Raw genomic sequence first — 27764 nt, 5'->3', positions numbered from 1 at the left:
ATTGTTTTGTGTTTTTAATGGAGATGGGGTCTTACCATGTTGGCCAGGCTGGTCTCAAACTCCTGACCTCAAGTGATCCTCCCACCTTGGTCTCCTAAAGTTCTGGGATTACAGGCGTGAGCCACCACGCCTAGCCTTTACCCACATTATTTCTTTTTTCTTTGTAGGGACAGGGTCTTGCTCTGTGGCCCAGGCTAAAAGGCAGTGGCAGATCATGGCTCACTGTGGCTTTGAACACCTGGGCTCAAGCAATGCTCCCACCTCAGCCTCCCGAGTAGCTAGGATTATAGGCGAGTGCCACCACACCTGGATAACTTTTAAACATCTTTTTTGTAGAGACGAGGGTCTCACTATATTGCCCAGACTCCTGAACTCAAGGGATCCTCCTGCCTCAGCCTCCCAAAGCGATGAGATTATAGGCATGAGCTTCCGCGCCTGGCCCCATATCATTTCTTTCACACAAACTCAAATCTTTCTTGACCTCAAAGGGTTGTCCTGCAAATCAAAATCAAATGATGTCTCCAGGAGAAACAGCTTAATTCCCACCACCCTGAGAGTGGGCTGGATGTCATGACTTGTGGGTGGATCGCTTGAGGTCAGGAGTTCAAGACCAGCCTTGCCAACATGGTGAAACCCAGTCTCTACTAAAAATATAAAAAATTAGCCAGGCATGGTGGCATGTGCCTGTAATCCCAGCTACTCGGGAGGCTGAGACAGGAGAATAGCTTGGACCCAGGAGGCGGAGGTTGCAGTGAGCCGAGATTGTGCCACTGCACTCCAGCCTGGGCGACAGAGCAAGGCTCTGTCTCAAAAAATAAATAAGTAAAAATAAATAAATAAATAAATAAATAAAGATAGATAATGTAGGGTGGATGCAATGGCTCACACCTGTAATCCCAGCACTTTGGGAGGCTGAGGTGGGTGGATTGCTTGAGCCCAGAAGTTCAAGACCAGCTTGGGCAACATGACGAAACTGTTTCTACAAAAAAAAAATAAAAATTATCCTGGTATGATGGCATGCGCCTCTAGTCCCAGCTACTTGGGAGGCTGGGGTGGGAGGATTGCTTGAGCCCGGGAGGCGGAGGTTGCAGTGAACCAAGATCACACCACTGCACTCCAGCCTGGGCAACAGAGTGAGACTCTGTCTCAAAAAAAAAAAAATTAGCCAGGTGTGGTGGTACGAGACTGTAGTCCCTGCTACTCGGGAGGCTGAAGTGGGAGGATCTCTTGAGCCCAAGAAGTCGAGGCTGCAGTAAGCTGTGATCGTGCCACTGCACTCCAGCCTGGGCAACAGAGTGAGACTCTGTCTCAAAAAAATAAAAAATAACATGAGGAGAAGCTGGGGAGGAGGGCTTAAAGGGACTCTCTCTGCTTTCTTTGTACTTTCCTGTAAATATAAAATTAAAAGTATATTTTTTAAAAATCAAAGGGCAGGCCGGGCGCAGTGGCTCACGCCTATAATCCTAGCATTTTGGAAGGCTGAGGGGGGTGGATCACCTGAGGTCAGGAGTTTGAGACCAGCCTGGTCAACATGGTGAAACCCCATCTCTACTAAAAATACAAAAATTAGCCAGGGGTGGTGGCACATGCCTGTAATCCCAGCTACTCAGGAGGCTGAGGCAGGTGAATGGCTTGAACCTGGGAGGCGGAGGTTGCAGTGAGCTGGGATGGTGCCAACTGCTCTCCAGCCTGGGTGACAGAGCAAAACTCCATCTGAAAATAAATAAATAAAAATAAAAATAAAAGGGCATCATATGCCAATGGATTGGTGATCGGGGGCTCAGGCTGTGAGTTCAAACCCTGACTTGAGCAAAAACTTAACATCTTTGGGCCTCAGTTTCCTCATCTGTGAAAGAGAGAAAGTGCTAGTGTCTATAGAGTTACAAAGCTGAATGAGGAAATCCGTTTAGAGCACTTACAGACCGGGCTCGGTAGTTCATACTAGTAATCTCAGCACTTTGGGAGGCATAGGTGGGAGGATCACCTGAGGGCAGGAGTTTGAGACCAGCCTGGACAACATAGCAAGACCCTGTCTCTATTTTAAAAAAATCTAAATAAAAACAAAATAAAGCACTTACAGTGTTTGGGATAGTGTAAGCACTCCGTACAGTAATGCTAACCATTGTTATTATCTGTGCAGTCTTCTGTGATTCTAAAGTGACATTCAGGAAATTAGATGCTGTTGGAACTCTCATTGCTCAAGGTCATTTTTGTAAGGGCTTTATTGATTTGCAGGACATGATAAGCCACTCGCCTTGCTTGCTACCAGATAACCTCATTCAGGGGTTGGCAAACTTGCTTTGTAATGCTGTAAACTCAACTCTGCCAACCAAAAATGTAGCTTGAGCCAGACACAGTGGCTCATGCCTATAATCTCAGCACTTTGGGAGGCTGAGGTGGGTGTATCACTTGAGGTCAGGAGTTTGAGACCAGCCTGGACAACATGGTGAAACCTCGTCTCTACTAAAAAAAATTAGCGCAGGCGCCTGTAGTCCTAGCTACTCGGGAGGCTGAGGCAGGAGAATGGCGTGAACCCCGGCGGGGGCGGAGCCTGCAGTGAGCTGAGATCGTGCCACTGCACTCCAGCTTGGGAGACAGCGAGACTCTGTCTCAACAACAACAAAAAAAAATTAGCCAGCATGGTGGCAGGTACCTGTAATCCCAGCCACTCGGGAGGCTGAGGCATGAGAATCGCTTGAACCTGGGAGGCGGAGGCTCCAGTGAGCCGACATCACGTCACTGCACTCCAGCCTGGGCGACAGAGCGAGATTCTGTCTCAGAACAAAACAAAACAAAAAACAAAGATGTAGCTTGGGAACGACCGAAGGTGATAAATGAACAGGTGAGCTGTCCTGCCACAAAACCTTATTTGCAGACCGTAAAATGCAAATTTCATAGAATGGTTGTGTGTCACCAAATATTTGTTTTCAACCATTTACAAATGTAAAAAACCCACCCATTTTTAGTTTTCAGCGTATACAAACAAACAAAAAACTCAAAAAACAAAAAGCAGCGCTGGGCGTGGTGGCTCACGCCTGTAATCCCAGCACTTTGGGAGGCCGAGGCGGGCGGATCACGAGGTTAGGAGATCGAGACTATCCTGGTTAACAGGTGAAACCCTGTCTCTACTAAAAATACAAAATATTAGCCAGGCGTGGTGGCAGGTGCCTGTAGTCCCAGCTACTCGGAAGGCTGAGGCAGGAGAATGGCGTGAACCAGGAAGGCAGAGCTTGCAGTGAGCCGAGATCGCACCGAGCCGAGATCGCACCACTGCACTCCAGCCTGGGCAACAGAGTGAGACTCCATCTCAAAAAAAACAAACAACAACAACAACAACAAAAAAAAACAGGTGTTGGACTGCAGCTTGCCAGTCCCTGACTTAGAAAATTGTTGCCAAACTTTTCCAAGGTCGCATGTTCTGTTTGGAGATCTGATGAAAACCCTAGCTGCTCTACTCCTCCAGAAAAATGCAGGGACACAGCAGATGTGGCATACAACTTCAGGTGGACTGAAAGCTCATAAGGAGGTGCTGGATGCTGTCCCGCCCAAATCCCCAGCTGGAAGGCAGGAATTGTCTTTGCAGTGCCCCGAATGGAGAAGAGATCCGAAGCAGCAATGGGAACTTCTGGGCTCACACAGGGGCCACTGAAGCCTGTCTGCCCTGAGAAGAGTCTAGGTGGGGGCGGGATTTGCAGACAGCAAGCTCAGCTATCGGGTGACAAGTGACAGCGTCCTCTGAGCAATGGCTCAGATGGGGGCAGGCATGCACATTTGTGTGACCTGCAGCAGGTTCCGACAGACCTCTTCTACCTCCACTTCAAGCACACTGGCCTTTCTGCTGCCCGGGGCACATTCCTGCCCTGGGACCTTTCCACCTACGACCTGGAATACTCTTCCCTACATATCCACAGGGCCCTTTTCCCACCTCCTCTACATCTGGATTCCAACGTCACCAATTCGGAGAGGCTATGCCTGGACACTTCAGGGAGACCCGTGGTCCTCAGCTGGGGGTGACTGCATTCCTACCCTGCCACTAGAGGACACGCGGCAACTTGGTCATCATAGCTAGAGGTGCTCCTGCCACCAAGTGGGTGAAGGCGATGGATGCTTTTCAACCTCCTCCCAGGCACAGGGCGGCCCCACATGACAGCCCTAAATGTCAGTAGTGCTGAGGTTGACAAACTCTGTAATCACTCTGTCTCCTTTTCTAACTTCATGTTTTTCCTTTGTCTTTTTTTTTTTTTTGAGACAGAGTCTCACTCTGTCGCCCAGGCTGGAGTGCAGTGGTGCAATCTCAGCTCATTGCAATCTCCGCCTCCCAGGCTCAAGCAATCCTCCCACTTCAGCCGCCAGAGTAGCTAGGACTACAGGTATGCACCACCATGCCCAGCTATTTTTTTTTTTTTTTTTTTTTGAGACGGAGTTTTGCTGTTGTTGCCCAGGCTGGAGTGCAGTGGCGTGATCTTGGCTCACTGCAACCTCTGCCTCCTGGGTTCAAGCGATTCTCCTGCCTCAGCCTCCTGAGTAGCTCGGATTACAGGCATGTGTCACCACGCCTGGCAAATTTTTGTATTTTTAGTAGATATGGGGTTTCACCGTGTTGGCCAGGCTGGTCTTGAACTCCTGACCTCAAAGATCCACCTGCCTCGGCCTCCCAAAGTGCTGGGATTATAGACGTGAGCCACTGCACCCGGCCGGAAAACACTTTTGATTGTTCCAACTGGAGGGAGAGTGGGTTGCTATTGGCACTGAGTGGGTCTAAAGGTCAAAGATGCCAGTCAGCATCCTACAATGCATAGGAGGGGCCCCCATGATAGAAAATGATTGGGTCCCAAATAGGTCAATAGCGTTGAGTCTGTGAAACCTGCTTGCCAGCAGCAATGAGCAAACTAACGGCATACAAATCACTCCGGGTTCTTGTTAAAATCAGATTCTGTTTCAGTCCATCTGGGGTGGGACCTCGGATTTGGCATTAAAAGTTCCCAGTTGGGTCAGGTGCAGTGATTCATACCTGTAATCCCAGCATTTTGGGAGGCTGAGGTGGGAGGATCACTTGAGCTGGGGATTTCAAGACCAGCCTGGGCAACACAGAGAAACCCCGTCTCTACAAAAAATTAGCCAGGTATTTGTGGCATGTGTCTGTAGTCCCAGCTACTTGGGAGGCTGAGGTGGGAGGATCACTTAAGCCTGGGAGGCAGATGTTACAGGAAGCTGAGATTGCACCACTGCACTCCAGCCTGGTGACAGAGCCAGACACTATCTTAAAAAAAAAAAAAAAGGTCCCAGGTGGGCCAGCCATGGTGGCTCATGCCGATAATCCCAGCACTTTGGGAGGCTGAGGCGGGAGGATCCATTGAGCTCAGGAGTTTGAGACCAGCGTGGGCAACATAGCAAGAAGCCGTCTCTCCAAAGAAACAAAAACGTTAAAAATTAGCAGGGGGTGGTTATAGATGCCTGTGGTCCCGGGTATTTGGGAGGCTGAGGTGGGAAGATTGCTTAAGGCAAGGATTTCAAGGCTGCAGTGAGCTATGATCACACCACTGCACTCCAGCCTCGAGCAGAGAGACAGAGAGAGAGAAGAGGAGGGGAGGGGAGGGGAGGGGAAGGGAGAGGAGAGAGATCCTGTCTCTAAAATGAAAATTTTTAAAAAGTTCTCAGGCACGCAGTGGTTCACGCCTATAATCCCAGCACTTTGGGAGGCCAAGGCGGCCAAATCACTTGAGGTCAGGAGTTTCAGCCTGGCCAACATGGTGATACCCTGTTTCTACTAAAAATACAAAAATTAGCTGGGCGTGGTGGTGGGGCACCTGTAATCCCCGCTACTCAGGAGGCTGGGGCAGGAGAAGCGCTTGAACCTGGGAGGTGAAAGTTGCAGTGAGCTATGATTGTGCCACTGCACTCCAGCCTGGGTGACAGAGTGGAACTCATCTCATAATAATAATAATAATAATAATAATAATAATAATGATGATGATGAAGTTCCCAGATGACAGTGATGCTCTAAGTCAGTGGGCCACATGGACATACAAGACCTTGGATGACCCCAAATCAGAGTTTAAAGAACTCAGGATTTTTCTGAGAAGCAAAGCAGAAGCAGGAACAGAAACAAATGGAGAATGATAAGAAACCAGCAAACACAGAAGGAAGTGCATGGTTCAGCTCAGCCTGGAGCTGTTGAAACAAGGGCATCCAAGAGCAGGCTCCCGGCACCTGCTCTGTGCAGTCTTGGTTCTAGATCTCTGGCCTTACTCTTCCAACTTCCAACCTCCTACCTGCCCCTTGCATCTGATGCCTAAGATAGACTGAGCACAGCTCATCCCCTGCAGAAGAGAACAAGGTGCCAGGGAAAAGAGGGAGTCACCTACTGTCCCAAATTAAGGACTTCAACATGCTGACTTTGTTAGTGCACTGAAGATTTGGCAAAGGCTGGGTGAGGTGGCTCACACCTGTAATTCCAGCACTTTGGGAGGCTGAGGTGGGAGGATCGCTTGAGTCCAGGAGTTTGAAAGCAGCCTGGGCAATATAGTGAGACCTTGTCTCTACAAAAATAAGTTAAAAAATTAGCCAAGCATGGTGGTGCACACCTGTAGACCCAGCTACTCGGGAGGAGGTGGGAGGATTGCTTGAGCCCAGGAGGCAAAGGCTATAGTGTGCTGAGATCACACCATTGCACACCAGCCTGGGCAACAGAGTGAGATCCTGTTGCAAAAAAAAAAAAAAAAAAAAGATTTTGCAAAAAGCTCATGCCAGCCTCTGCTGAGGACAGCTCATGGGTCACAGAGCTGGGTGGGGATTGCCTAACAGAGGAAGAGCTCAAAGAGGAACATCCTTGACACCAACAGCCACCAACAGCCACCCCCAGCCCCATGGCCAGCAATGGCACTGCAGAAAGAGAGGGAAACGAGAAAGAAGGAAAATTCCCACGCCTGAAGCAGGTAAAGCCAACAAATGCAAAACCTGCAAGGCAGGTTGCTCAGAGGCACTTGCCCTGGGGGTGGAGATATTCTCTCACTGCATGGTCTAAGCCCATCCAGGATCTGTTTGCCCATCTCATTCACCCATTGATTCCTGTCTGGAGGCAATTCTGCCCCCTAGGAGACTTTTGGCCATTGCAACTGGAGGCAGGAGGTGGTTACTACCAGCATTTAGAGGGTGGAGGCCAGGGATGCTACTAAATATCCTATGATGCACAGGATAGCCCCTTAGAACAAAGAATTACCTGGCCCCAAATGTTGACAGTGCTAAGGTCCAGAAACTGTGAACTAGCCTGAGTTCTGCCAGCCACAGACTGCAGTTTGGATTCTTGGCTACAAATTGCACACGCATCTTTTCTAACACGCAGTTGCCACCACCTCCTCCTCTTCGTTCCCTTCAACGTGGAGCTTATTTGCAAAAAGACAAAGTTCTAAATCCCAGCATTGACCAGAGCCATCTCTTCCTGGGAGTCTCTTAAATCCAGTACTTTTTCTCAAGTAGAGACTCTTTCCCTCACAACCCCACAACCACCAAGAACCCCAGGAAGCAGAAAATGACCTGTTATGGATAAAATTGTATGCCCCTCCCCCCCATCAAATTCATATGTTGCAATCCGACTCCCCCACTTCTGTCCTTTAGGATGTGACCTTATTTGAAAATAGTCTTTGCAGATGTAAATAAGCTAAGATGAGGCCACACTGGAGTCTGGTGGGCCCCTAATCCAATATGGCTGGTATCCTTATAGAAAGGGGAAACTGGGACACAGACAGGGCCGTGTGAGGCTAAGGGATGAAGCCAGGAGAGGTGCCTGGAATGGATCATTTCCTGGCACCTTCATATGAAGCTTAGTCCTTGATCTCAGACTTTAAGCCTCCAGAACTGCAAGGGAATACATCTCTGATGGTTAAGCCACCTGGTGTGTGGTGCTTTGTCATGACAGCCCTAGCAAACTCATAGACGGCTCAAATCCAGATGCTGCAGGAGGATTCCCACAATCGCAAAAGCTGAGACTTAAAGGGACTGTTGCCAGTCCCGAGTTAGCCCAAGGGTCCCTGTGCCCAGGGACCGATCCCTAGTTCTCTCCAGGGAGCTGCTGAGGAGAGGGCAAAACAGAACGAGGATGCACACATCAAAAGAGACCCCAGGAGTATGATTGAAAGGATGCGAAGAAGGGAAATTGGCTGCCCTCCAGGAGGATGGATTGGGCCACTAGACTTACCTGAGCTCAAGAAGGGTTTGCCACACAGGGGGCAGCTGGAGGGGCCGGAGAAGGTCCCTTGCACCAGCTGGTGCCCATTGACACACTCCCGCTTCTCTCGTGCATCCTGGCCCTTGTCCTTTAGATGTGCTGGGGTCTTACCCTGGATGGGACAGAGGTGGGTCTCAGGATGCCCTCTGCAGGTGCTGGCCCTCTTATATACTGCGTACCCAGCCCACCACCAGCCCCAGTCACAGGGCTCCCGGACTAAGGGCAGCATGCCAAGCTGGGGAAGGCGGAGGAGAGCCCCAGTGGCTCAGCTCCCCTTACCTTCTCCTTCTGTCTGGTCACTCGACTGCGGAGGCAGCTCAGCCTGCGCTTCACACTGGTACTCTTGTCACTCTTCTCGTTCCTGCCAGCACCATCCTCGCTCCTGGGGGACGAGAGGGAAGGTCCACTAGAGGGGGCCAGGGGTCATTCTGAGGCAGCCCTGTGGGTTGCTCCAGGAATCCACCTGGAACCTGTCTCCCTGTGGCCTCCTGGTCCTGTCTTACCCCTTCCCTGGCCCTTGACTTCCTCCTTCCCTCCCTCTTTCCCTCTCTTACTTATTCACTCAGCAAACATGAATGAATGTTTGCAAAGTTCTGGGAGCTTTGGGGACCGGGTTTGCAGAGGGAAATGCAATATGATCTCAGGTTTGAGGTCCCTCAATGCCTGGGCTGGGAATTTCAGCTCTGTTCACTTGTGATTTCTCCCTCTAATTCACGCCCCCCACCCCCACCCGGTATCTAATTGGCCTTTATTTATTTATTTATTTATTTATTTATTGAGACAGAGTCTCACTCTGTCACCCAGGCTGGAGTGCAGTGGTTCAATCTCCGCTCACTGCAGCCTCTGCCTCCAGGTTCAAGCGATTCTCATGCTTCAGCCTCCCGAGTAGCTGGGACCACAGGTGTGTGCCACTGTGCCCAGCTAATTGTTTTGTATTTTAGTAGAGGTGGGATTTCACCGTGTTGGCCAGGGTCAGGTGATCCGTCCACCTCAGCCTCCCAAAATGCTGGTATTACAGGCATGAGCCACCGCGCCCGGCCCTAATTGGTCTTTAAATCCTGCTCATTCTTCTATCTCCTCCCCCACCCCAAACTCCATCCCCAGGTCACTGGTGTGGTTTCCTGGATTTCAGGCACACCCTCATTTTATAAATATTAGGTCAGTGACGTATAAGGCAGACATGATTCCTGCTCTGGTGGGATCTATTTCCTGGGCAGAGATGCCACTTCTCCAGTCTGTGCCCCTGATCCCAGTCTGAGTGGCTTCTGGAACTTTGTAAATAACCGTAAATGTTTGTTGAATGAATGAGTGAGTGAGAGAGGGAGGGAGGAAAGGAGGGAGAGAAAGGGATTCAGGGACCTCCAGCCCTGTCTGTGGTCCTCATCCTGTCCTCATCCTATCACCAGAACTGATGATGCTCAAAGGCCCCACTGCTCTTTTTATTTTTATTTATTTATTTTTGAGACGGAGTTTCACTCTGTCGCCCAGGCTAGAGTGCAAGGGCGTGATCTTGGCTCACTGCAACCTCTGCCTCCTGAGTTCAAGTGATTCTCCTGCCTCAGCCTTCTGAGTAGCTGGGATTACAGGCGCCCGCCACCACGTCTGGCTAATTTTTTTATTTTTGCTAGAGATTGGGTTTCACCATGTTGGCCAGGCTGGCCTTGAACTCCTGACCTCAGACGATCCACCCTCCTCGGCCTCCCAAAGTGCTGGGATTATAGGCATGAGCCACCACGCCCAAGTCCCACTGATCTTTAGGATAAAGTCTGAGCTTCTTCGTGTTGCTGAGGTGGTCTGGTCTCTGCTGATTTCTCCCACCTTCCCTCCTCCCAGCCCCACTCCGATGTCATTCCCTAAGCCTTCTAGTTTCTTTTTCTTTCCTTCATCCTCATCTGCACATATTGGCAAACTCCTACTCTTCCGTTAGAACCCTGCTTACATCGTCACCTCCTCCAGGAAGTCTTTCTCTGTCCTCCCAGGGTATACGGGAGCCTCACCCCTCCCTTTCCTGCCAGCTCCCACCATTGCCCTGATGGGGGCTCCAGCTCCTGCCCCCAGCCTGGGGGGCCTGGCCCAAAGGATCATCTGTAAACACTTGTTCGAATCCAAGGCCGCCCTCCCCGGAAGCAGATCTGTGTACTTACTCCGACAGGAATTCAAACCAGGTCAGGTTTGAGTGGGCTCCTCCGGGGCTGGCTGACGTGCAAGCCCTCTGCCGGGCCCTGCAGGATCAGAGGTGACAGATACCTGGGTCGGCAGCCTCCTCTCCCACTCACCTACCCCAGTGCTACCGAGTACAGGCATGCACCAGGTACCCCGTCTAAGAGCCCACCCGTCCTTGACACACTGGGCTTGTATATGAGACATTATGACACGTTTTCCAGCAGAGGGCAGTAATGTGTCTTGGCTGAACAAAATCAGTGTAGCAGGAAGATTTTTTTTTTTCTTTTTTAATAGAGAAAAATTAAGTCTCGCTCTGTTGCCCAGGCTGGAGTGCAGTGGTACAATCAGCTCACTGCAGCCTCGACCTCCGGGGCTTGAGCAATCCTCCTGCCTCAATCTCCTGAGTAGCTGGGACTATAGGCATGTGCCACCATGCCTGGCTAATTTTTAATTTTTTTTTTTAACCAAGTACTTAAATCTTACATAATTTTTTTTTTTTTTGAGACGGAGTCTCGCTCTGTCGCCCAGTCTGGAGTGCAGTGGCGTGATCTCGGCTCACTGCAAGCTCCACCTCCCTGGTTCACGCCATTCTCCTGCCTCAGCCTCCTGAGTAGCTGGGACTACAGGCGCCCGCCACCACGCCCGGCTAATTTTTTGTATTTTTCAGTAGAGACGGGGTTTCACCATGTTAGTCAGGATGGTCTCGATCTCCTGACCTCATGATCCACCCGCCTCGGCCTCCCAAAGTGCTGGGATTACAGGCATGAGCCACCACACCCGGCCCTCACCCAGTCTTCTCTACCCCGTCTCCCACACCTGTGCACACCCCTGCATGCTTCCTGCTTTTGTCTCCAACTTTGTTCCCCTCAAGCCTGTCCCGATTCCCACTTACCCATGGTACTGTCGAAGTTCTTGAAGCACCTGCTGGACAATCAGCCTGTTGGGGTGGAGGTGAGATTAGAACAGCCTATGGTAGCTCCAGGTTACAGACACCCTCCCCGAGACAAGCTGGGGTTTCCCAGCCAGGCCTCAGGTCCTGATGCAGACCCTGCTCAAAGTCAGCTGGGCACGGTGGCTCACGCCTGTAATCCCAGTACTTTGGGAGGCCGAGGCAGGCGGATCACCTGAGGTCAGGGGTTCGAGACCAGCCTGGCCAACATGGTGAAACTCTGTCTCTACTAGAAATACAAAAATTAGCTGGGCGTGGTGGTGGGCACCTGTAGTCCCAGCTACTTTGGAGGCTGAGGCAGGAGAATCACTTGAACCCAGGAGGCAGAGGTGAGCTGAGATCGCGCCACTGCACTCCAGCCTGGGCTACAGAGTGAGACCCTATCTCACACACACACACACACACACAAGCCACAATTGTCTCCCAAGGCTACATTGAGAACCTTTCTGAGGGGCCTGGGTCCCTCCCGCCGGGAGAAGGATGGTGTCAGAAAGAAGATGAGGTTATGGGGGGACTAGTGGGATGGTGTCTGGCCCTGGTCACTTATGGCCAGCAACACTGCACCCCGGCAGCCCTCCTCCCCGGCAGCCCTCCTCCCGCAGCCCTGACTTTGTGGCCTGTTCCCTGGGGGTCCCTCCCTGCCACGAGGCAGAAACTCACACGTGATCTGGTTCCACGTGGTCTTTTTCCATGCACTCCAGCACTGGAGGTTCCAGGCCTGGAAGAAGCCCCGCATCCCAGGAAGCACAGTTGTGAGGAGCTCTGGGACAGGACCAGCCCAGCAGAGCCCTCCCGGATGCCACCCTGGGCCCCTGCAGAACTGGAGCCATGTAGACAGGGCCTGTACTCTCAGGCAACAGAGACGAGAAGAGGACAGAGAGCCAGGGACAAACGCAGGTGTCCCCAGTGTCTCGTGAGTGCTTACAACCTAGTAAGTGCTTTACGTGTATGAGATCAGCAGACTCTCCAAGTGGCCTTAAGGAGATACGCTTATTGTCCCCCCTCCCCTTTTTTTTCCTTAGACACAGTCTCGCTCTGTCACCCAGGCTGGAGTGCAATGGCTCAATCTCAGCTCACTGCAACCTCCGCCTCCTGGGTTCAAGCAATTCTCCTGTCTCAGCCTCCTGAGTAGCTGGGATTGCAGGCACGCACCACCATGCCCGACTAATTCTTGTATTTTTATATTTTTAGTAGAGATGGGGTTTCACCATGTTGGCTAGGGTGGTCTCGAACTCTGGACCTCAGGTAATCCACCCGCCTCGGCCTCCCAAAGTGCTAGGATTACAGGCGTGAGCCACTGCACCAGGCCTTTTTCTTTTTCTTTTTCCTTTTTTTTTTTTTTTTTTGAGACGGTTTCACTCTGTCACCCAGAGTGGAGTGCAGTCCTGCCATCAGAACTCACTGCAGCCTTGACTTCCTGGGTTTAAGCGATCCTCCCATCTCAGCCTCCAAAGTAGCTGGGACTACAGGTGCACACTGTCATGCCTGGCTAATTGTTTTTTGTATTTTTAGTAGAGACAAGATTTCACCATGTTGCCCAGGCTGGCCTCGAACTCCTGGGCTCAAGCTATTCACCTGCCTCGGCCTCTCAAAGTGCTGGGATTCCAGTTGTGAGCTGCTGCGCCTCTTCTAATAGAAGAAGCCACAGAGGCTCAGAGACTTGTTATGCGTTTAGACTCCAGGTTTGTCTGATGCCAGAGAGGTGCAAGATCTCAGGATAAAAATTCAGAGATAAAGAGATAAAGAAATAGTCAGAATGCCAGGCATGGTGGTTCATGCCTGTAATCTCAGAACTTTGGGAAGTTGAGGCAGGCTGATCACTCGAGGCCAGGACTTTGAGACCAGCCTGGCCAACATGACGAAACCCTGTGTCTACTAAAAATATAAAAATTAGCCAGGCATGGTAGCGGGTGCTTGTAGTCCTAGCTACTTGGGAGGCTGAGGCAGGAGAATCATTTGAACCCGGGAGACGGAAGTTGCAGTGAGCTGAGATTGCACCACTGCACTGCAGCCTGGGCGACAGAGCAAGACTCTGTCTCAAAAAAAAAAAAAAAAAAAAAAAAGAGCCAGAGAGAGAACAGAGAGTCTTGGGGACAAGGTCATTGCAATGGGGCAATCTCACACTGGCTCAAGAGCTGCAGGGAGAGGAGGAGGGACAGATGCTGGAGGTCCCTTCCCCTCTCTGGCTTCCCCCAGCGTTCTGCTCAGTCCCTGCCCAGGGGACCCTAAGCCAGCTCCCTTCCCTTCCCTGGGGCCCATCTAGAGCCCCATCAAGGGGACCCTCCAGGATGAAGGATGAAACCCCAACAGCGTTTCACCGTGTTGGCCAGGCTCCTCTTTCCCTGACTTGGTTTGAATGAAGGCAACTCCCAGGCAGGCTACCTTGAACAGGCGGAGTGGGCACTTCCAGACCCGGAGAGATTTCTGGAGAGTGGATCTCATAGAAGGACACAGGAACAGACCTTGACCTCACTCTTTTCTTGGGGCTGTCACATTCCTGCAGGGAATTAAACACCTCACTAAGCTGGGAAGGCAGCCTGGACTGCAGGCAGGTTCCCTAGATTGAGGGGCCCAACCCACAGCCAGGGCCACCTCCACAGAAATGGGGTGACACACTCATCCAAGCCTCAGCCTCCAGCCACTCCGCCCAGCCATCGGACATGGGTTCAGCCACCCGCTTCCCAGCCACAGGGCTGTAGTCCTGGCTGAGGAGCCTCCAGCTCTGAGCTGGAGCCCCAGGTATCAGAACCATAGGTTCTAACAATGGCCAGGAATTTCCCCCAGGGTCTATTGTGATCACAGCCAGAAGATGTCTCAGCCACCAGCCACAGCTCCAAGCATGCATTCCTCAGGTGTCAGCTGGGATCTCAGATCAGAGACAAATTCTCCTTAGCTGCATACCCCAACCACAGACACCGCTGCCTTCCGGCTACAGGCTACACTCCAGGCAAAGATCCTCCAAGCCTGGCTGAAACTGCAAGATAAGACATCCCCCATCCCCTTGTCTCCAGCCCTTGGGTTGGAGTCATGGCCATGCATAGCCTGCCCTAGATGCTTACCCAGGGAAATCCCTTCAGGCCTGGGCTGGAATCTTAGGACCCAGAGACGACCAAGGCATGGCCCACACCACAGATAAGCAGCCTCCACCCCGCCATGGTGGGTAAGCGCCACCAGCCCTGGCAAGTCTCTCCTTCCTACCCATAGCACTGGCTTCTGGACCCAAAAGTGTGCTATTGTCAGGGGTGGCTGCAGGTTATACCCACCTTGCCTGGGGTCTCTGCGGGGGTCCCGCCCCCAGACAGACACCCTTGAGTCCAGGTCTTCAGCCCTCCTCCTGGCAGGTTCAAAGCAAGGCTGGCCAGTGTTCGAGGGAGACAGGGTTCCTCCTCCACAGTTGAGGCATCGAGGCTGAGCCTAGTGGAGAAGACAGGGTACTGGGGCTTCAGCAGGTCTTGCCCACCTGGCTGCTGCCCCAGGCATCCAGGGGAGCTTGAAAGAACATGCAAGGGGGCCCTTCCAGGACAGGGAAGGGTGCGCTGGCCACAGAAAGGGGTCCAGACCTCCCAATATGAGAGGAGTGGGTGACAAGGGGGAGAGGACAAAGAAAGCCAGCCTGGTTAGATTTGTTGGAGCTACATTTGCATCTTAGATAGTTTTTGCAGAGACTGGTTTTCTTTTTCTTTTCTTTTTTCTTTCTTTTCTTTTCTTTTCTTTTTTCTTTCTTTCTTTCGCTTTCTTTCTTTTTTTTTTTTTTTTTTGAGACAGAGTCTCACTCTGTCACCCAGGCTGGAGTGCAGTGGCACAATCTCGGCTCACTGCAACCTCCGCCTCCCGGGTTCAAGCAATTCTCCTCCTTCAGCCTCCCAAGCAGCTGGGATTACAGGCATGTGCCACTACGCCCAGCTAATTTTTGTATTTTTAGTAGAGACAGGGCTTCACCACATTGGCCAGGCTGGTCTCGAACTCCTGACCTCAAATGATCTGCCCCCCAAAAGTGCTGGGATTACAGGCGTGAGACACTGGACCCTGCCTGAATTTCTATGTGGGATGACTTGGAAGGGGTTGAGAGACACGGGTTAGGTGTGGCTAGAGCACCCCCTGCCTCTACTATTTGGTGCTGCCACTGCGGGGTGCATGGCGTCTCACACATTTCCGTTTTGATCATAACTGCATGGGTGGCTTCATGTGTATGCGTGCAAGCAGTGTGCAGATCACGTTTAGGCTTATATGCGTGGGTCTAATGGGGGCTGAGCATGGCCATACTCTCAGCAGGTGTGTGCATTTAGGTTTTTGTGTGCTTGCAGTGTGTGCATACAGTCGATTGTTTTTTCTTCCTTTTCTTTTTTCTTTTTTTTTTGAGACAGAGTCTCTCTCTGTCGCCCAGGCTGGAGTGCAGTGGCATAATCTTAGCTCACTGCAACCTCCGTCTCCCGGGTTCAAGCGATTCTCGGGCCTCAGCCTACCGAGTAGCTGGGACTACAGTTGTGCACTACCACACCCGGCTAATTTTTGTACTTTTAGTAGACAGGGGGTTTAGCCATGTTGACCATGGCTGGTCTTGAACTCCCGACCTCAGGTGATCCACCTGCCTTGGCCTCCCAAAGTGCTGGGATTACAGGCCTGAGCCACCGCGCCCGGCCTCACGTGCAGTTTTCAGTTTGGGCTTGTGCATGCATGCTCAGTCACTCGCATAGGCTCTATGTTCATGCATGTGCAAGTTAGAAGAGGGTTTTTTGGGCTGCCTCTGATGGTGCAGACACCCCTCATGGCCCTAGAGCAGGGATCTCCAACTCCTGGGCCACAGACTGGTACTGGTCGGTGACCTTTTAGAATCTGGGCTGCAAAGCAGGTGAGTGCAGGCGTGTGCGCCACTCCCCATCGCTCACATGGCTGCCTGAGCTCCGCCTCCTGTCATATGAGTGGCAGCATTAGATTATCAAAGGAGCAGGGGCCCGGCATGGTGACTCATGCCTGTCATGTCAGCACTTGGGAGGCCAAGGTGGGAGGATCCCCTGAGGTCAGGAGTTTGAGATTAGTCTGGCCAACATGGTAAAACTCTGTCTCTACTAAAAATACAAAAAATTAGCCGGGTGTGGTGGTGTGAGCCTGTAGCCTGGGCAACAGAGTGAGATTCTGTCTCAAAAAAAAAAAAAAAAAAAAAAAAATTCTCATAGGATCATAGGAGTGGGAACTGTGTTGTGAACTGCACATGTGAGGGATCCAGGTTGCACACTCCTTATGAGAATCTAGGCTGGGTGCGGTGGCTCGCACCTGTAATCCCAGCACTTTGGGAGGCTGAGGCAGGTGGATCATGAAGTCAGGAGTTCGAGACCAGCCTGACCAACATGGTGAAACCCCGTCTCTACTAAAAATACAAAAATTAGCTGGGTGTGGTGGTGCGTGCCTGTAATCCCAGCTACTCGGGAGGCTGAGGCAGGAGAATTGCTTGAACCCAGGAGGCAGAGATTGCAGTGAGCCGAGATCACGCCACTGCACTCCAGCCTGGGCAATGGAATGAGACTCCATCTCAAAAAAACAAAAAACAAACAAACAAACAAAAAAACAAGAGAATGTAGTGCCTGATGATCTGTCACTGTCTCCCATCACCCCCAGAATGGACTGTCTAGTGCAGGAAAACAAGCTTGGGGCTCCCACTGATTCTACATCATGATGAATTGTATAATTATTTCATTATGTATTACAATGTAATAATAATATAAATAAAGTGCAAGATAAATGGAATGTGCTTGAATTGTCCAGAAAGTATCCCCTGTCCCCCTGGGTCTATGGAAAAATTGTCTTCCATGAAACCGGTCCCTGGTACCGAAAACGTTGGGGACCACGGCAGGTGCAAGGGGCGGCTTGTCTTAGGACCTGGCTCTGGCCTTCTGGACCTCTGCCCTGTCCCAGGGGTGCGTTGTGGGAAGCAGGCAGCAGTGGGGAACTGACCTCCGCCAGCTCTCTGAGCAGCTCCGCGACCTTTCCCAGCTGCGCCGCCTTGACAGGTCTTGGGACCCCACCAAGCTGGAGAAAAGAGAATCCCTTCCCGGTTCTTCACCTGGGGGGCGACTGTCTGGGGTCTCCCCAGGCTGGCTGTGGGAAGGGGCCCCAAGGCTCAGGTCCTGCAGATACTCGCTGCCCTGAAGGGCCCCCAAATCCAGGCTGAGGTCCTCCATACTCTCGCTGAGCTGCCTGGGAAAATCATCCTCCTGTAGGTTGGGAGGGTGAGGAGGAGGAAGAAGACATTGACCAAGGGGCAGCAGAGCCTGGGGTCTCTTGACCACAAGGTCCCTGCTCCCAACATCCAGACCCTGCCTGTCCCCCACCTGTCCATCCTGGGCTCAGTGCCCTTCTCACAGCGGGTGGGATGAAATGGGAGGGAGTAGTCCCCCAGTCCCCTGTCTAACCTGGACCTTCAAGACCTCACCCCCACAAAAGGGCCAGAAGTCTGGTCTTCCATGACAGATTCCCCTACTTGTAGCCTTGGCAAAGCACTTCACGTCACTGAGTTTCCATCTGATTATCTTTTTTTTTTTTTTTGGTACAGTTCCTGCTCCTGTTCCTACTTCTTTTTCCTTCCCTTCTTTTGTCCTTCACTTCTCTCTTCTCCTCCCAGTCATTCTATTTGTCATTCTGTCCAGCCAGGGCACCTGCCTTTTCTTCTTGCAAAACCTCCTCTCCCACCCGGCCCATCCTGAGTCTGTCTGGTGAACTCCTATGCATCCGTCAAAACCCAGCTTGGGCATGCCCTCCAGGTTGCCTTCCTGACTCCTCAAGGTTGGTAAGGTGCCCTTCCTCTGGGCTGTCAGGATCTGCAGGACAGGAATTGTCCTTTTCCAGGCATTTGTTAGGACTGTCTGCACACAGGGTTTGGTGAGTAGGTGGGTAGGTGGACGAGTGGGCTTCCCCCATGGCTCCATGAGAGGCCAGTGCTGAGATGTGGCTCCAGGCATCCATGTGATCTCAGGCAGCACTTGGTGGATGCTCTCAATTTGTCAGCTGCAGATCTTTGCAGGCAGGAGGCAAGGGGCCAGTGTCCACACCTGTCTTGGGATGAGGAAGGAGGAGCTACGCAGGGTTTGCCCTTTTCCCTAAACTCACCCATGTTGATGTCTTTATAGATTTGGCCCCTCCCTTCTTTTTACTGCAGTGAGATACACATCACATAATATTTATCATCTTAACCTTTTTTTTTTTCTTTTTTGAGATGGAGTCTTGCTCTGCTGCCCAGGCTGGTGTGCAGTGGCACGATCTCAGCTCACTGCAACCTCCACCTCTCAGGTTCAAGTGATTCTTCTGCCTCAGCCTCCTGAGTAGCTGGGATTACAGGCACCCGCCATTATGCCCGGCTAATTTTTGTATTTTTAGTGGAGATGGCGTTTCACCATGTTGGCCGGGCTGGTCTCAAACTCCTGACCGCAGGCAATTCGACTGCTTTGGCCTCCCAAAGTGCTGGGACTACAGACATGTGCCACTGCTCCTGGCGAATTTTTATATATTTTTTATTAGAGACGGGGTTTCACGATGTTGGCCAGGATGGTCTTGAACTCCTAGCTTCAAGTGATCCGCCTGCCTCAGCCTTTCAAAGTGTTGGGATTACAGACGTGAGCCGCTATACCCGGGCCCACATCTTAACCATTTTTAAGTGTCCAGTTCAGTATCATTAAGCACATTCCCATTGCTGTGCAACCATCACCTCCATCTACCTCTAGAACTTTCTCATCTTCCCAAACTAAAATTCTGTTCCCATGAAACACTCCCCCCTCATTCCCCTCCCCAGCCCCTGGCACCCACCTTTCTGCTTTCTGTCTCCATGAATCTGACCAGGCCTGGCGTGGTGGCTCATGCCTCGGAATCCCAGCAATCTGGGAGGATCGCTTGAGCCCAGGAGTTTGAGACCAGCCTGGACAGCATAACAAGACCCTATCTCTACAAAAAAATTTAAAAGTGAGCTGGGCATGGTGGGAGGCTCCTGTAGTCCCAGCTACTTGGGAGGCTGAGGTGGGAGGATCACTTGAACCCGGGAGGTCAAAGCTGAAGTGAGCTGTGATCGTGCTACCGCGCTCCAGCCTGGGTGACAAAGCAAGACCCTGTCTCCAAAGAAAGAAAAAAAATAAAAGCGGGGGGTGGTAAATCTATGAACCTGACGAGTCCAGAGACCTCCTACGAGTGGAATCAGACAGTATTTATCCTTTTGTGTCTGGTTTATTTCACCGAGCATAACGTCCTCATGGTTCCTCCACGTTGCAGCATGTGTCAGAATTTCCTTCCTTTTTAAGGTTGAATTGTATTCCACTGTGTGGCTGGATCACATCGCATTTATTCATCCATCCATCAACGGACACTTGGGCTCTTTCCATCTGTTGGCTCTTGTGAATAACGCTGCTATCAACATCAGTGTGCAAATATCTGTGAGTCCTTGCTCTCAGTTCTTCTGGAAAGATACCCAGAAGTGGAATTGCTGGATCATATGGTAATTTTATTTTTATATTTATTTTATTTATTTTTTTTTTTTGCGACGGAGTTTCGTTCTTGTTGCCCAGGCTGGAGTGCAATGGCGCGATCTCGGCTCACTGCAACCTCCGCCTCCCAGGTTCAAGCAATTCTTCTGTCTTAGCCTACCGAGTAGCTGGGATTACAGGCATGTGTCACCATGCCCTGCTAATTTTGTAATTTTAATAGAGACAGGGTTTCTCCAGGTTGGTCAGGCCAGTCTCGAACTCCTGACCTCAGGTGATCCGCCTGCCTCGGCCTCCCAAAGTGCTGGGATTACAGGCGTGAACCACTGCGCCCGGCCTATTTTATTTATTTATTTATTTATTTATTTATTTATTTATTATTTTTTGAGACGGAGTCTCGCTCTGTCGCCCAGGCTGGAGTGCGGTGGTGCAATCTTGGCTCACTGCAAGCTCCACCTCCTGGGTTCACACCATTCTCCTGCCTCAGCCTCCCGAGTAGCTGGGACTACAGTCGCCCACCACCATGCCCGGCTAATTTTTTTGTATTTTTAGTAGAGAGGGGGTTTCCCTGTGTTAGCCAGGTTGGTCTTGATCTCCTGACCTCGTGATCCGCCCACCTCGGCCTCCCAAAGTGCTGGGATTACAGGCGTGAGCCACTGCGCCCGGCCCCTATTTTTTATTTTTTGAGACAGAGTCTTGCTCTGTCGCCCAGGCTGGAGTGCAGTGGCACCATCTCGGCTCACTGCAACCTCCGCCTCCTGGGTTCAAGCGATTCTCGTGCCTCACCCTCCCGAGTAGTTGGAATTACAGGTGTGTGCCACCATGCCCAGCTGATTTTTCTATTTTCAGTAGAGACACGGTTTCATCACGTTGCCCAGGCTGGTCTCAAATTCCTGATTTCAGATGCTCCTGCCCCGCTCAGCCTCCCAAAGTGCTGGGGTTACAAGCATGAGCCACTGTGCCCAAACTAATTTATTTTATTTTTTGAGACAGCATCTCGCTCTGTCTCCTAGGCTGGAGTGCAGTGGCACAACTGCATGGCAATTTTAGGTTTAACTTTCTTTCTTTCTTTTTTATTAATGTTTTTGAGATGGAGTCTCACTCTGTTGCCCAGGCTGGAGTGCAATGGCATGATCTCAGCTCACTGCAACCTCTGCCTCCCAGGTTCAAACAATTCTCCTGCCTCAGCCTCCTGAGTAGCTGGAATTACAGGTGCCTGCCACCAGGCGCCTTTTCTTTTCTTTTTTTTCCTGAGACGGAGTTTCACACTTGTTGCCCAGGCTGGAGCGCAATGGTGTGATCTCAGCTCACTGCAACCTCCTCCTCCCGGGTTCAAGCGATTCTCCTGCCTCAGCCTCCCAAGTAGCTGGGATTACAGGCATGTGCCACCACGCCTGGCTTATTTCGTACTTTTAGTAGAGACATGGGGTTTCTCCATGTTGCCCAGGCTGGTCTTGAACTCCCGACCTCAGATGATCCACCCGCCTCGGCCTCCCAAAGTGCTGGGATTACAGGCGTGAGCCGCTGTGCCTGGCCAATTTTAGGTTTAACTTCCTTTTTTTTTTTTTTTTTTTTTGAGACGGAGTCTTGCTCTGTCCCCCAGGCTGGAGTGCAGTGGCGCAAGCTCGGCTCACTGCAAGCTCCGCCTCCCGGGTTCACGCCATTCTCCTGCCTCAGCCTCCCGAGTAGCTGGGACTACAGGCGCCCGCCACCACGCCCGGCTAATTTTTTTTTTTTGTATTTTTAGTAGAGACGGGGTTTCACCGTGTTAGCCAGGATGGTCTCGATCTTCTGACCTTGTGATCCGCCCGCCTCGGCCTCCCAAAGTGCTGGGATTACAAGCTTGAGCCACCGCGCCCGGCCAGGTTTAACTTCCTAAGGACTCACTCTACTGTTTCCACAGCCTGCCTTCTTCTTGAATCTCCTCTCCTTTGTGGCCAACGTCCTCGTTTCCCTCCCTCCTCCCTGCTGACTCCTCCTCTGCCTCTTCTTCCTCCCTCTGCCTTTTGATCACCAGCGTCCCTCTTTTTCAGTCTCTTTCTAAAGAGCCACAGCTCTAGCTCTGGCTGGCCCTCATGTGACTTGGGCAGCAGCGTCCTTTCAAATTCCCACTTACCCCCCAAATGGCTCCATTCCTACACCCAGTGCCTGGACAACCTCCTACTGTCTTTTCTGTCGCCGCCCCTGAAGGTTTTTTGTGTCTCTGGTTTTCATCCTCCTGTAAATATAAACATGTCAGGACGGCCTCTCGGCCTGGCTGAGCCTCCCTCTTTCTCCTGCATCTGGCCTCCCTCAGAGGAGGCAGAGGTGGGAGCCAGGCCAGAGATGGGGGTGGAGCTGGGGAGTGGGGAGCCAGGCAGTACAGGCTGTTCCAGCTCCCACTGGTAGGTACATTGAGGGAGGGAGAGAGGGGGTGTCTCATCTTTTATTTTGGAGCTTGCACCTTTGTTCTGACATATCTTGGGCAAGAAAAGATGAGAGCCAGCCCAGTGGGGGTCTTTCCAGGTATCTGAGTAAGCATCGTATGCTGCCCCGCTGGCCCTGACACCCCAGACAGGATGCTATAAATCCAGGCTCCTGTTCCCTAGAGCTGGGGGAGCCTTGGGGGATGGGATCCCCCATCAAACCCAGAGGCGAAACAGCCCAGGGTTCCCCACTCTTCAGAAAGGCTCACCACGCAGTTTTTCATAGTACATGGATAAATGCCTATTTTAAAAATGTAAATAGTTATTGATCTTGTTGTCTATTGGAAAAAGATAACACACCAAAGCAACTTCAAGCATAATGTGTCCCTGGCCCCATTTTGTCATGCAAAAAAGTGGCTTGATTTCAAATAAAATGGCAAGTAAATCATAGAGCAGATAGTCTTTCTCCTTCCTTCCTTTTCTTTTTTCTTTTTCTTTTCTTTCTTTTTCTTTCTCTTTCTTTCTTTTTCTTTCTCTCTTTTTCTTTCTTTCTCTCTCTTCTTTCTTTCTTTCCCTTTCTTTCTTCTTTCTTTCTTTCTTTCTTTCTTTCTTTCTTTCTTTCTTTCTTTCTTTCTTTCTTCTTTCCTTTCTTTTCTTTCTTTCTTTCTTCTTTCCTTTCTTTTCTTTCTTTCTTTCTTTTTTTTTAGACGAGTCTCGCTCTGTCACCCAGGCTGGAGTGCAGTGGTGCAATCTCGGCTCACTGTAAGCTCCACCTCCCGGGTTCACGCCATTCTCCTGCCTCAGCCTCTCTGAGTAGCTGGGACTACAGGCGCCCGCCACTACGCCTGGCTAATTTTTTTGTATTTTTAGTAGAGACGGGGTTTCACCGTGGTCTCGATCTCCTGACCTCGTGATCCGCCCCCCTCAGCCTCCCAAAGTGCTAGGATTACAAGCGTGAGCCACCGCGCCTGGCCTCTTTCTTTTTTTTCTTTCCTTCCTTCCTTCTTTCCAGGTGTGCACTACCATGCCCAGCTTATATATATATATTTCTTTTTTTGAGATGGAGTTTCGCTCTTGTTACCTAGGCTGGAGTGCAATGGTGCGATCTTGGCTCACTGCAACCTCCGCCTCCTGGGTTCAAGTGATTCTCCTGCCTCAGTCTCCCGAGTAGCTGGGATTACAGGTGTCCACCACCATGCCCGGCTAATTTTTGTATTTTTAGTAGAGATGGGTTTCACCATGTTGGCCAGGCTGGTCTTGAACTCCTGACCTTAGGTGATCTGCCTGCCTCAGCCTCCCAAAGTGCTGGGATTACAGGCGTGTCACCACGCCTGGCCCCAGCTAGTATTTTTTTATTTTTTGTAGAGACAGAGTCTTGTTATGTTGCCCAGGCTGGTCTTGAAATCTTGGGCTAAAGTGACCCTCCCCCCTCGGCCTCCCAAAGTGCTGGAATTACAGACATGAGCCACTGTGCCTTGCAGGGCAGATGGTTTTCAAATGGTCATTGGGTAGAAAGACCTCAATCAAGGTTTGCATCCTGCTGTGGTAGCTGTTGTTAGTTTAGCATGACCTCGATCAAGTACCTAAAGCTCTCTGAGCCTCAGTTTTTCCCATCTCTAAGGTGGGCATACTGCCACCTACTTGTAGGATTGTGTTGTGCAGGTGAAATGAGATGCTTGGGCAATGCAAGCCCTCGGCCGGTGGAATAATATATTGCTGTTTTTAAATTTCAGGAGTCAGGGGGCCAGGGCCGTGGCTCACACCTGTAATCCCAGTGCTTTGGGAGGTTAAAGTAGGAGGATCAGTTGAGACTAGGGGTTTGAGACCAGCCCGGGCAACATAGCGAGATCCCATCTTTAAAAAAATAAAAACAAAAACAAAACAAAACAAAACAAAACAAAAAAAACTAGCCAGATGTGGTGGCGTGCACCTGTAGTCTCAGTTACTTTGGAAACTGAGGTGGGAGGGTTGCTTGAGTTCAGGAGGCAGAGGTTGCAGTGAGCTATGATCACACCACTGCACTCCAACCTGGGTGACAGAGAAGACCCCGTCTCTACAAATAAATAATTAAATTACATAAAATAAATAAATTTCAGGAGTCAGGACCCTTCCTCTGAGCAAGCCTCTGATAGTCACAAATGGAATCACATGGTCTCTCCTGTCCTCATGGAGCTAATTGGAGAAGATAGATGATTAAGCCAAACCGTTATAATCAAGAATGTTAGAAGGTTCCAGCCAGCAGGCTGGGGAAGATCTGAGGGGGAACGGATTACACTGTCCAAAGAGTATCAGGGAGGGCTTCCTGGAGGAAATGGCAGCAAGTGAAGGCCTGAGGACTGAGTAGGAGCTGGCTAGGCAGATACTGCAGGTAAGCACATCCCAGGCAGTGAAAGAACAGGACATCCAGAAGTCTGCAGGCTGGAGAGCTCATGGTGCCTTTAAGCAACTGGCAAATGTTCCTGTGGCTAGAGGTGTGGACAGTTGGGGAACACGAGCCTGCTTGGCCAAAGCATGGATTTAATCTGGAAGTTTCCAATAGTGGTGGTAGGGAGGGCAGTGATTGGCCTTCAGAAAGATTATTCAGCCTGCTGGCCGGGCGCGGTGGCTCATGCCTATAATCCCAGCACTTTGGGAGGCCTGAGGTAGGTGGATCACATGAGTCCAGGAGTTTGAGAACAGCCTGGCCAACATGGCAAAACCCCATCTCTTCTAAAAATACAAAACTTAGCTGGATGTGGTGGTAGGTGCCTGTAATCTCAGCTACTCAGGAGGCTGAGGCACAAGAATCTCTTGAATGCGGGAGGCGGAGTTGCAGTGAGCTGAGATTGTGCCACTGTACTCCAGCCTGGGTGATGGAGTGAGACCCTGCCTCAAAAAAAAAAAAAAAAAAAATGTATTCAGCTTGCAGAGCAGAGATGGGCTTGGATGGGGCCAAGATGCAGGCAGGTGGCCCAGCCAGGACACTCATGCAGATTACCTGGGGGAGCCATGACAGGGACCACCACCAGGGAAAGGGAAGGAGGGTGCAATGCACAGAAATGGAGGGTCCTTGGGATTCAACATTCACAGGACTTGGTGCCTGATGGGAGAAGGAGGGGCAAGGAAAATGCCCTGGTCTCCAGCTCTGATGACCAAGTGGATGATGAGAATACAGACTCAGGAAGAGGGGGTAGATTTGCTAGGGGGTGGGGACACAGCCTTGCTGCCCGCTCACAGACCTGCCTGCTTCCCCTGAGCCCACCGTTCCCCCACTGCCGTGTTACCCACCCAACTGCCTGCATCCCATGGTTCTCTTTCAAAGAGGTCCTGATCTCAGGGAAGGCGCAGGGCTAAACTCCAGTCTTGGTTCTGTGATCCTTTACCTGGGACCTTCCATGACATCTGGACTAATTCCTTCACTGCTTGCATCTCAGTGTCTTTTTTTTTTTTTTTCCTCATTCCATCACCCAGGGTGGACTGCAATGGTGTGATCTTGGCTCACTGCAATCCCCACCTCCCGATTTCAAGCGATTCTCTTGCCTCAGTCACCTGAGTAGCTGGGACTACAGGTGCACACCTCCATGCCGGGCTAATTTTTGTATTTTTAGTAGAGACAGGGTTTCACTCCGTTGCTCAGGCTGGCCCAGGCTGGGCATGTTGCTCAGGCTGGTCTCAAACTCCTGTCCTCAAGTGATCTGCCCGCCTCGGCCTCCAAAGTGCTGTGATTACAGGCATGAGCCAACGTGCCCAGCCCCTCAGTGTCCTCTTCCATAAAATGACAAGCATGGGTACATGGAATGCCTTTTATGGCTTAACCATAACAGACCCTCCTTCCTTATTGTAGCAGATGTTGTGGAAAGCCACTGAGATCCCCAGAGGCCATGGGAGAAGGAACTGTCAGCTCTCAGCCCCCTTCCTGGGCAGCCCATTGGCAATGGTTGATTGACAAGGGGGTATAAAAGCTTGACCATTTCAGCCCAACTCCATCTGAGTCTGCTTCCTGGAGACCCAACACACACCACCTGACTGTCTTGGTCCCTGGTGAAGCAGGAGCTGAACTGTGTTCACAAGGCCTCTCCCCGGCCCCTGCCCTCTCAAGGATGCACCTCTTAGATGCCACATCTTCCACACCAGGAGACCTTCCCTGAAGCAGCCTGGAAGCTGTCACCAGGACCTTTGCCACGACCTCAGTCCCAGCCATACACCATTAGGGCTTGATGTTAACCGTGCCCCAACTCCACCCAGGGACCTCAAGCTTTCAGGGTCTTTCTTTTGAGACTGGAGCCTGGGGGCTGGCCTCCCCCACAGGCCCCTGACATAAGTGCCTAGAGAAAGTGTGATGAGAGCAGAGGGTACGGACGCAGGCCGCAGAGTCAGAATGGGCTTGAATCCCAACTCTACCATGACAGGAACTTAGGCAAGTCAGTCTACCTTTCTAGGCTGTATTTGGTTTTAGTCAGCGTTCCTGCCTGCCTTCCTCCCTTCCTTCCTTCCTTCCTTCCTTCCTTCCTTCCTTCCTTCCTTCCTTCCTTCCTTCCTTCCTTCCACTCACCCTTCTTCTCATCCATCCACTCACCCATCCATTATCCATCCATCCTTCCTTCATTCTTTCATTTATCCATCCTCCTTCCTTCCATCAACCCATCCATCCATCTTCCTTACTTCCTTCCTTCTTTCCTTCCTTCCTCTCACCCTTTTACTCATCCATCCATTCACCCACCCATTATTTATCCATCCTTCCTTCATTCTTTTATTTATCCATCCTCCTTCCTTCCATCAACCCATCCATCCATCTTCCTTCCTTCCTTTCTTCCTTTCTTTCTTCCTTCCTTCCTTTCACTCTTCTTCTCATCCATCCATTCACCCACCCATTATCCATCCATCCTTCCTTCATTCTTTCATTTATCCATCCTCCTTCCTTTCATCAATCCAGCCATCTTCCTTTCACCCGTCTTCCTTCCTTCCTTCCTTCCACTCATCCTTATTCTCATCCATCCACTCGCCCATCCATTATCCATCCATCCTTCCTTCATTCTTTCATTTATCCATTCTCTTTCCTTTCATCCATCCATTTTCCTTCCTTCCTTCTTTAGTTTTATTCATCAATCATTCATGTATCCATCCACCCACACTTCTCATCTATCTTCCTTCTTTCCATTCACCCACCTTTCTACTCTTTCATTCATCAACCATCTCTCCTTCCTTCCTTTAATCCACCCATCCTTCTACCCACCCATCCATACTTCCTTCTTTCCTTCCTTCATCCATCCTCCTTCCTCCCATCGGTCCATCCTTCTATCCATCCAGCTTTCTTCTTTTTATTCACCCATCATCCATTTATCCATTCACCCACACTTCTACCCATCTTTCCTCCCTTCCTTCTATTCATCCATCATCCATTCATCCACCCAACCACCCTTCTATTCATCCATGTATCCGTCCATCCATCCATCCATCCATCCATCCATCCATCCATCCATCCACCCATCCATCCTTCTACTCATCTTTCCTTGATTTCCTCTTTTCTTCCATCTATCCATCCATCTATCCAGACATCCACCCATTCATTTATCCATCCATCCATT

General features: G+C 50.9%; 1 protein-coding gene across 2 annotated transcripts in view; it reads right to left on the bottom strand.

Moving 5' to 3' along the window:
- Positions 1–27764, bottom strand: part of ARHGEF18 (Rho/Rac guanine nucleotide exchange factor 18) — a 129180-nt gene that overhangs the window by 82145 nt on the left and 19271 nt on the right. For both annotated transcript variants that reach the window (XM_055240191.2, XM_055240190.2), the window contains exons 3-10: positions 17286–17545; positions 14600–14750; positions 13719–13833; positions 11997–12054; positions 11280–11324; positions 10369–10446; positions 8504–8606; positions 8195–8336 (exon numbers count right to left, since the gene is read on the bottom strand). In XM_055240191.2, coding sequence (XP_055096166.1) covers positions 8195–8336; positions 8504–8606; positions 10369–10446; positions 11280–11324; positions 11997–12054; positions 13719–13833; positions 14600–14750; positions 17286–17545 — 952 coding nt within the window. The remainder of the gene's footprint in view (positions 1–8194; positions 8337–8503; positions 8607–10368; positions 10447–11279; positions 11325–11996; positions 12055–13718; positions 13834–14599; positions 14751–17285; positions 17546–27764) is intronic.

The sequence above is a fragment of the Symphalangus syndactylus genome, chromosome 13 (genome assembly GCF_028878055.3).
Source record: "Symphalangus syndactylus isolate Jambi chromosome 13, NHGRI_mSymSyn1-v2.1_pri, whole genome shotgun sequence".
NCBI lineage: Eukaryota > Metazoa > Chordata > Mammalia > Primates > Hylobatidae > Symphalangus > Symphalangus syndactylus.
This window is presented reverse-complemented; position numbering and strand designations above follow the sequence as displayed.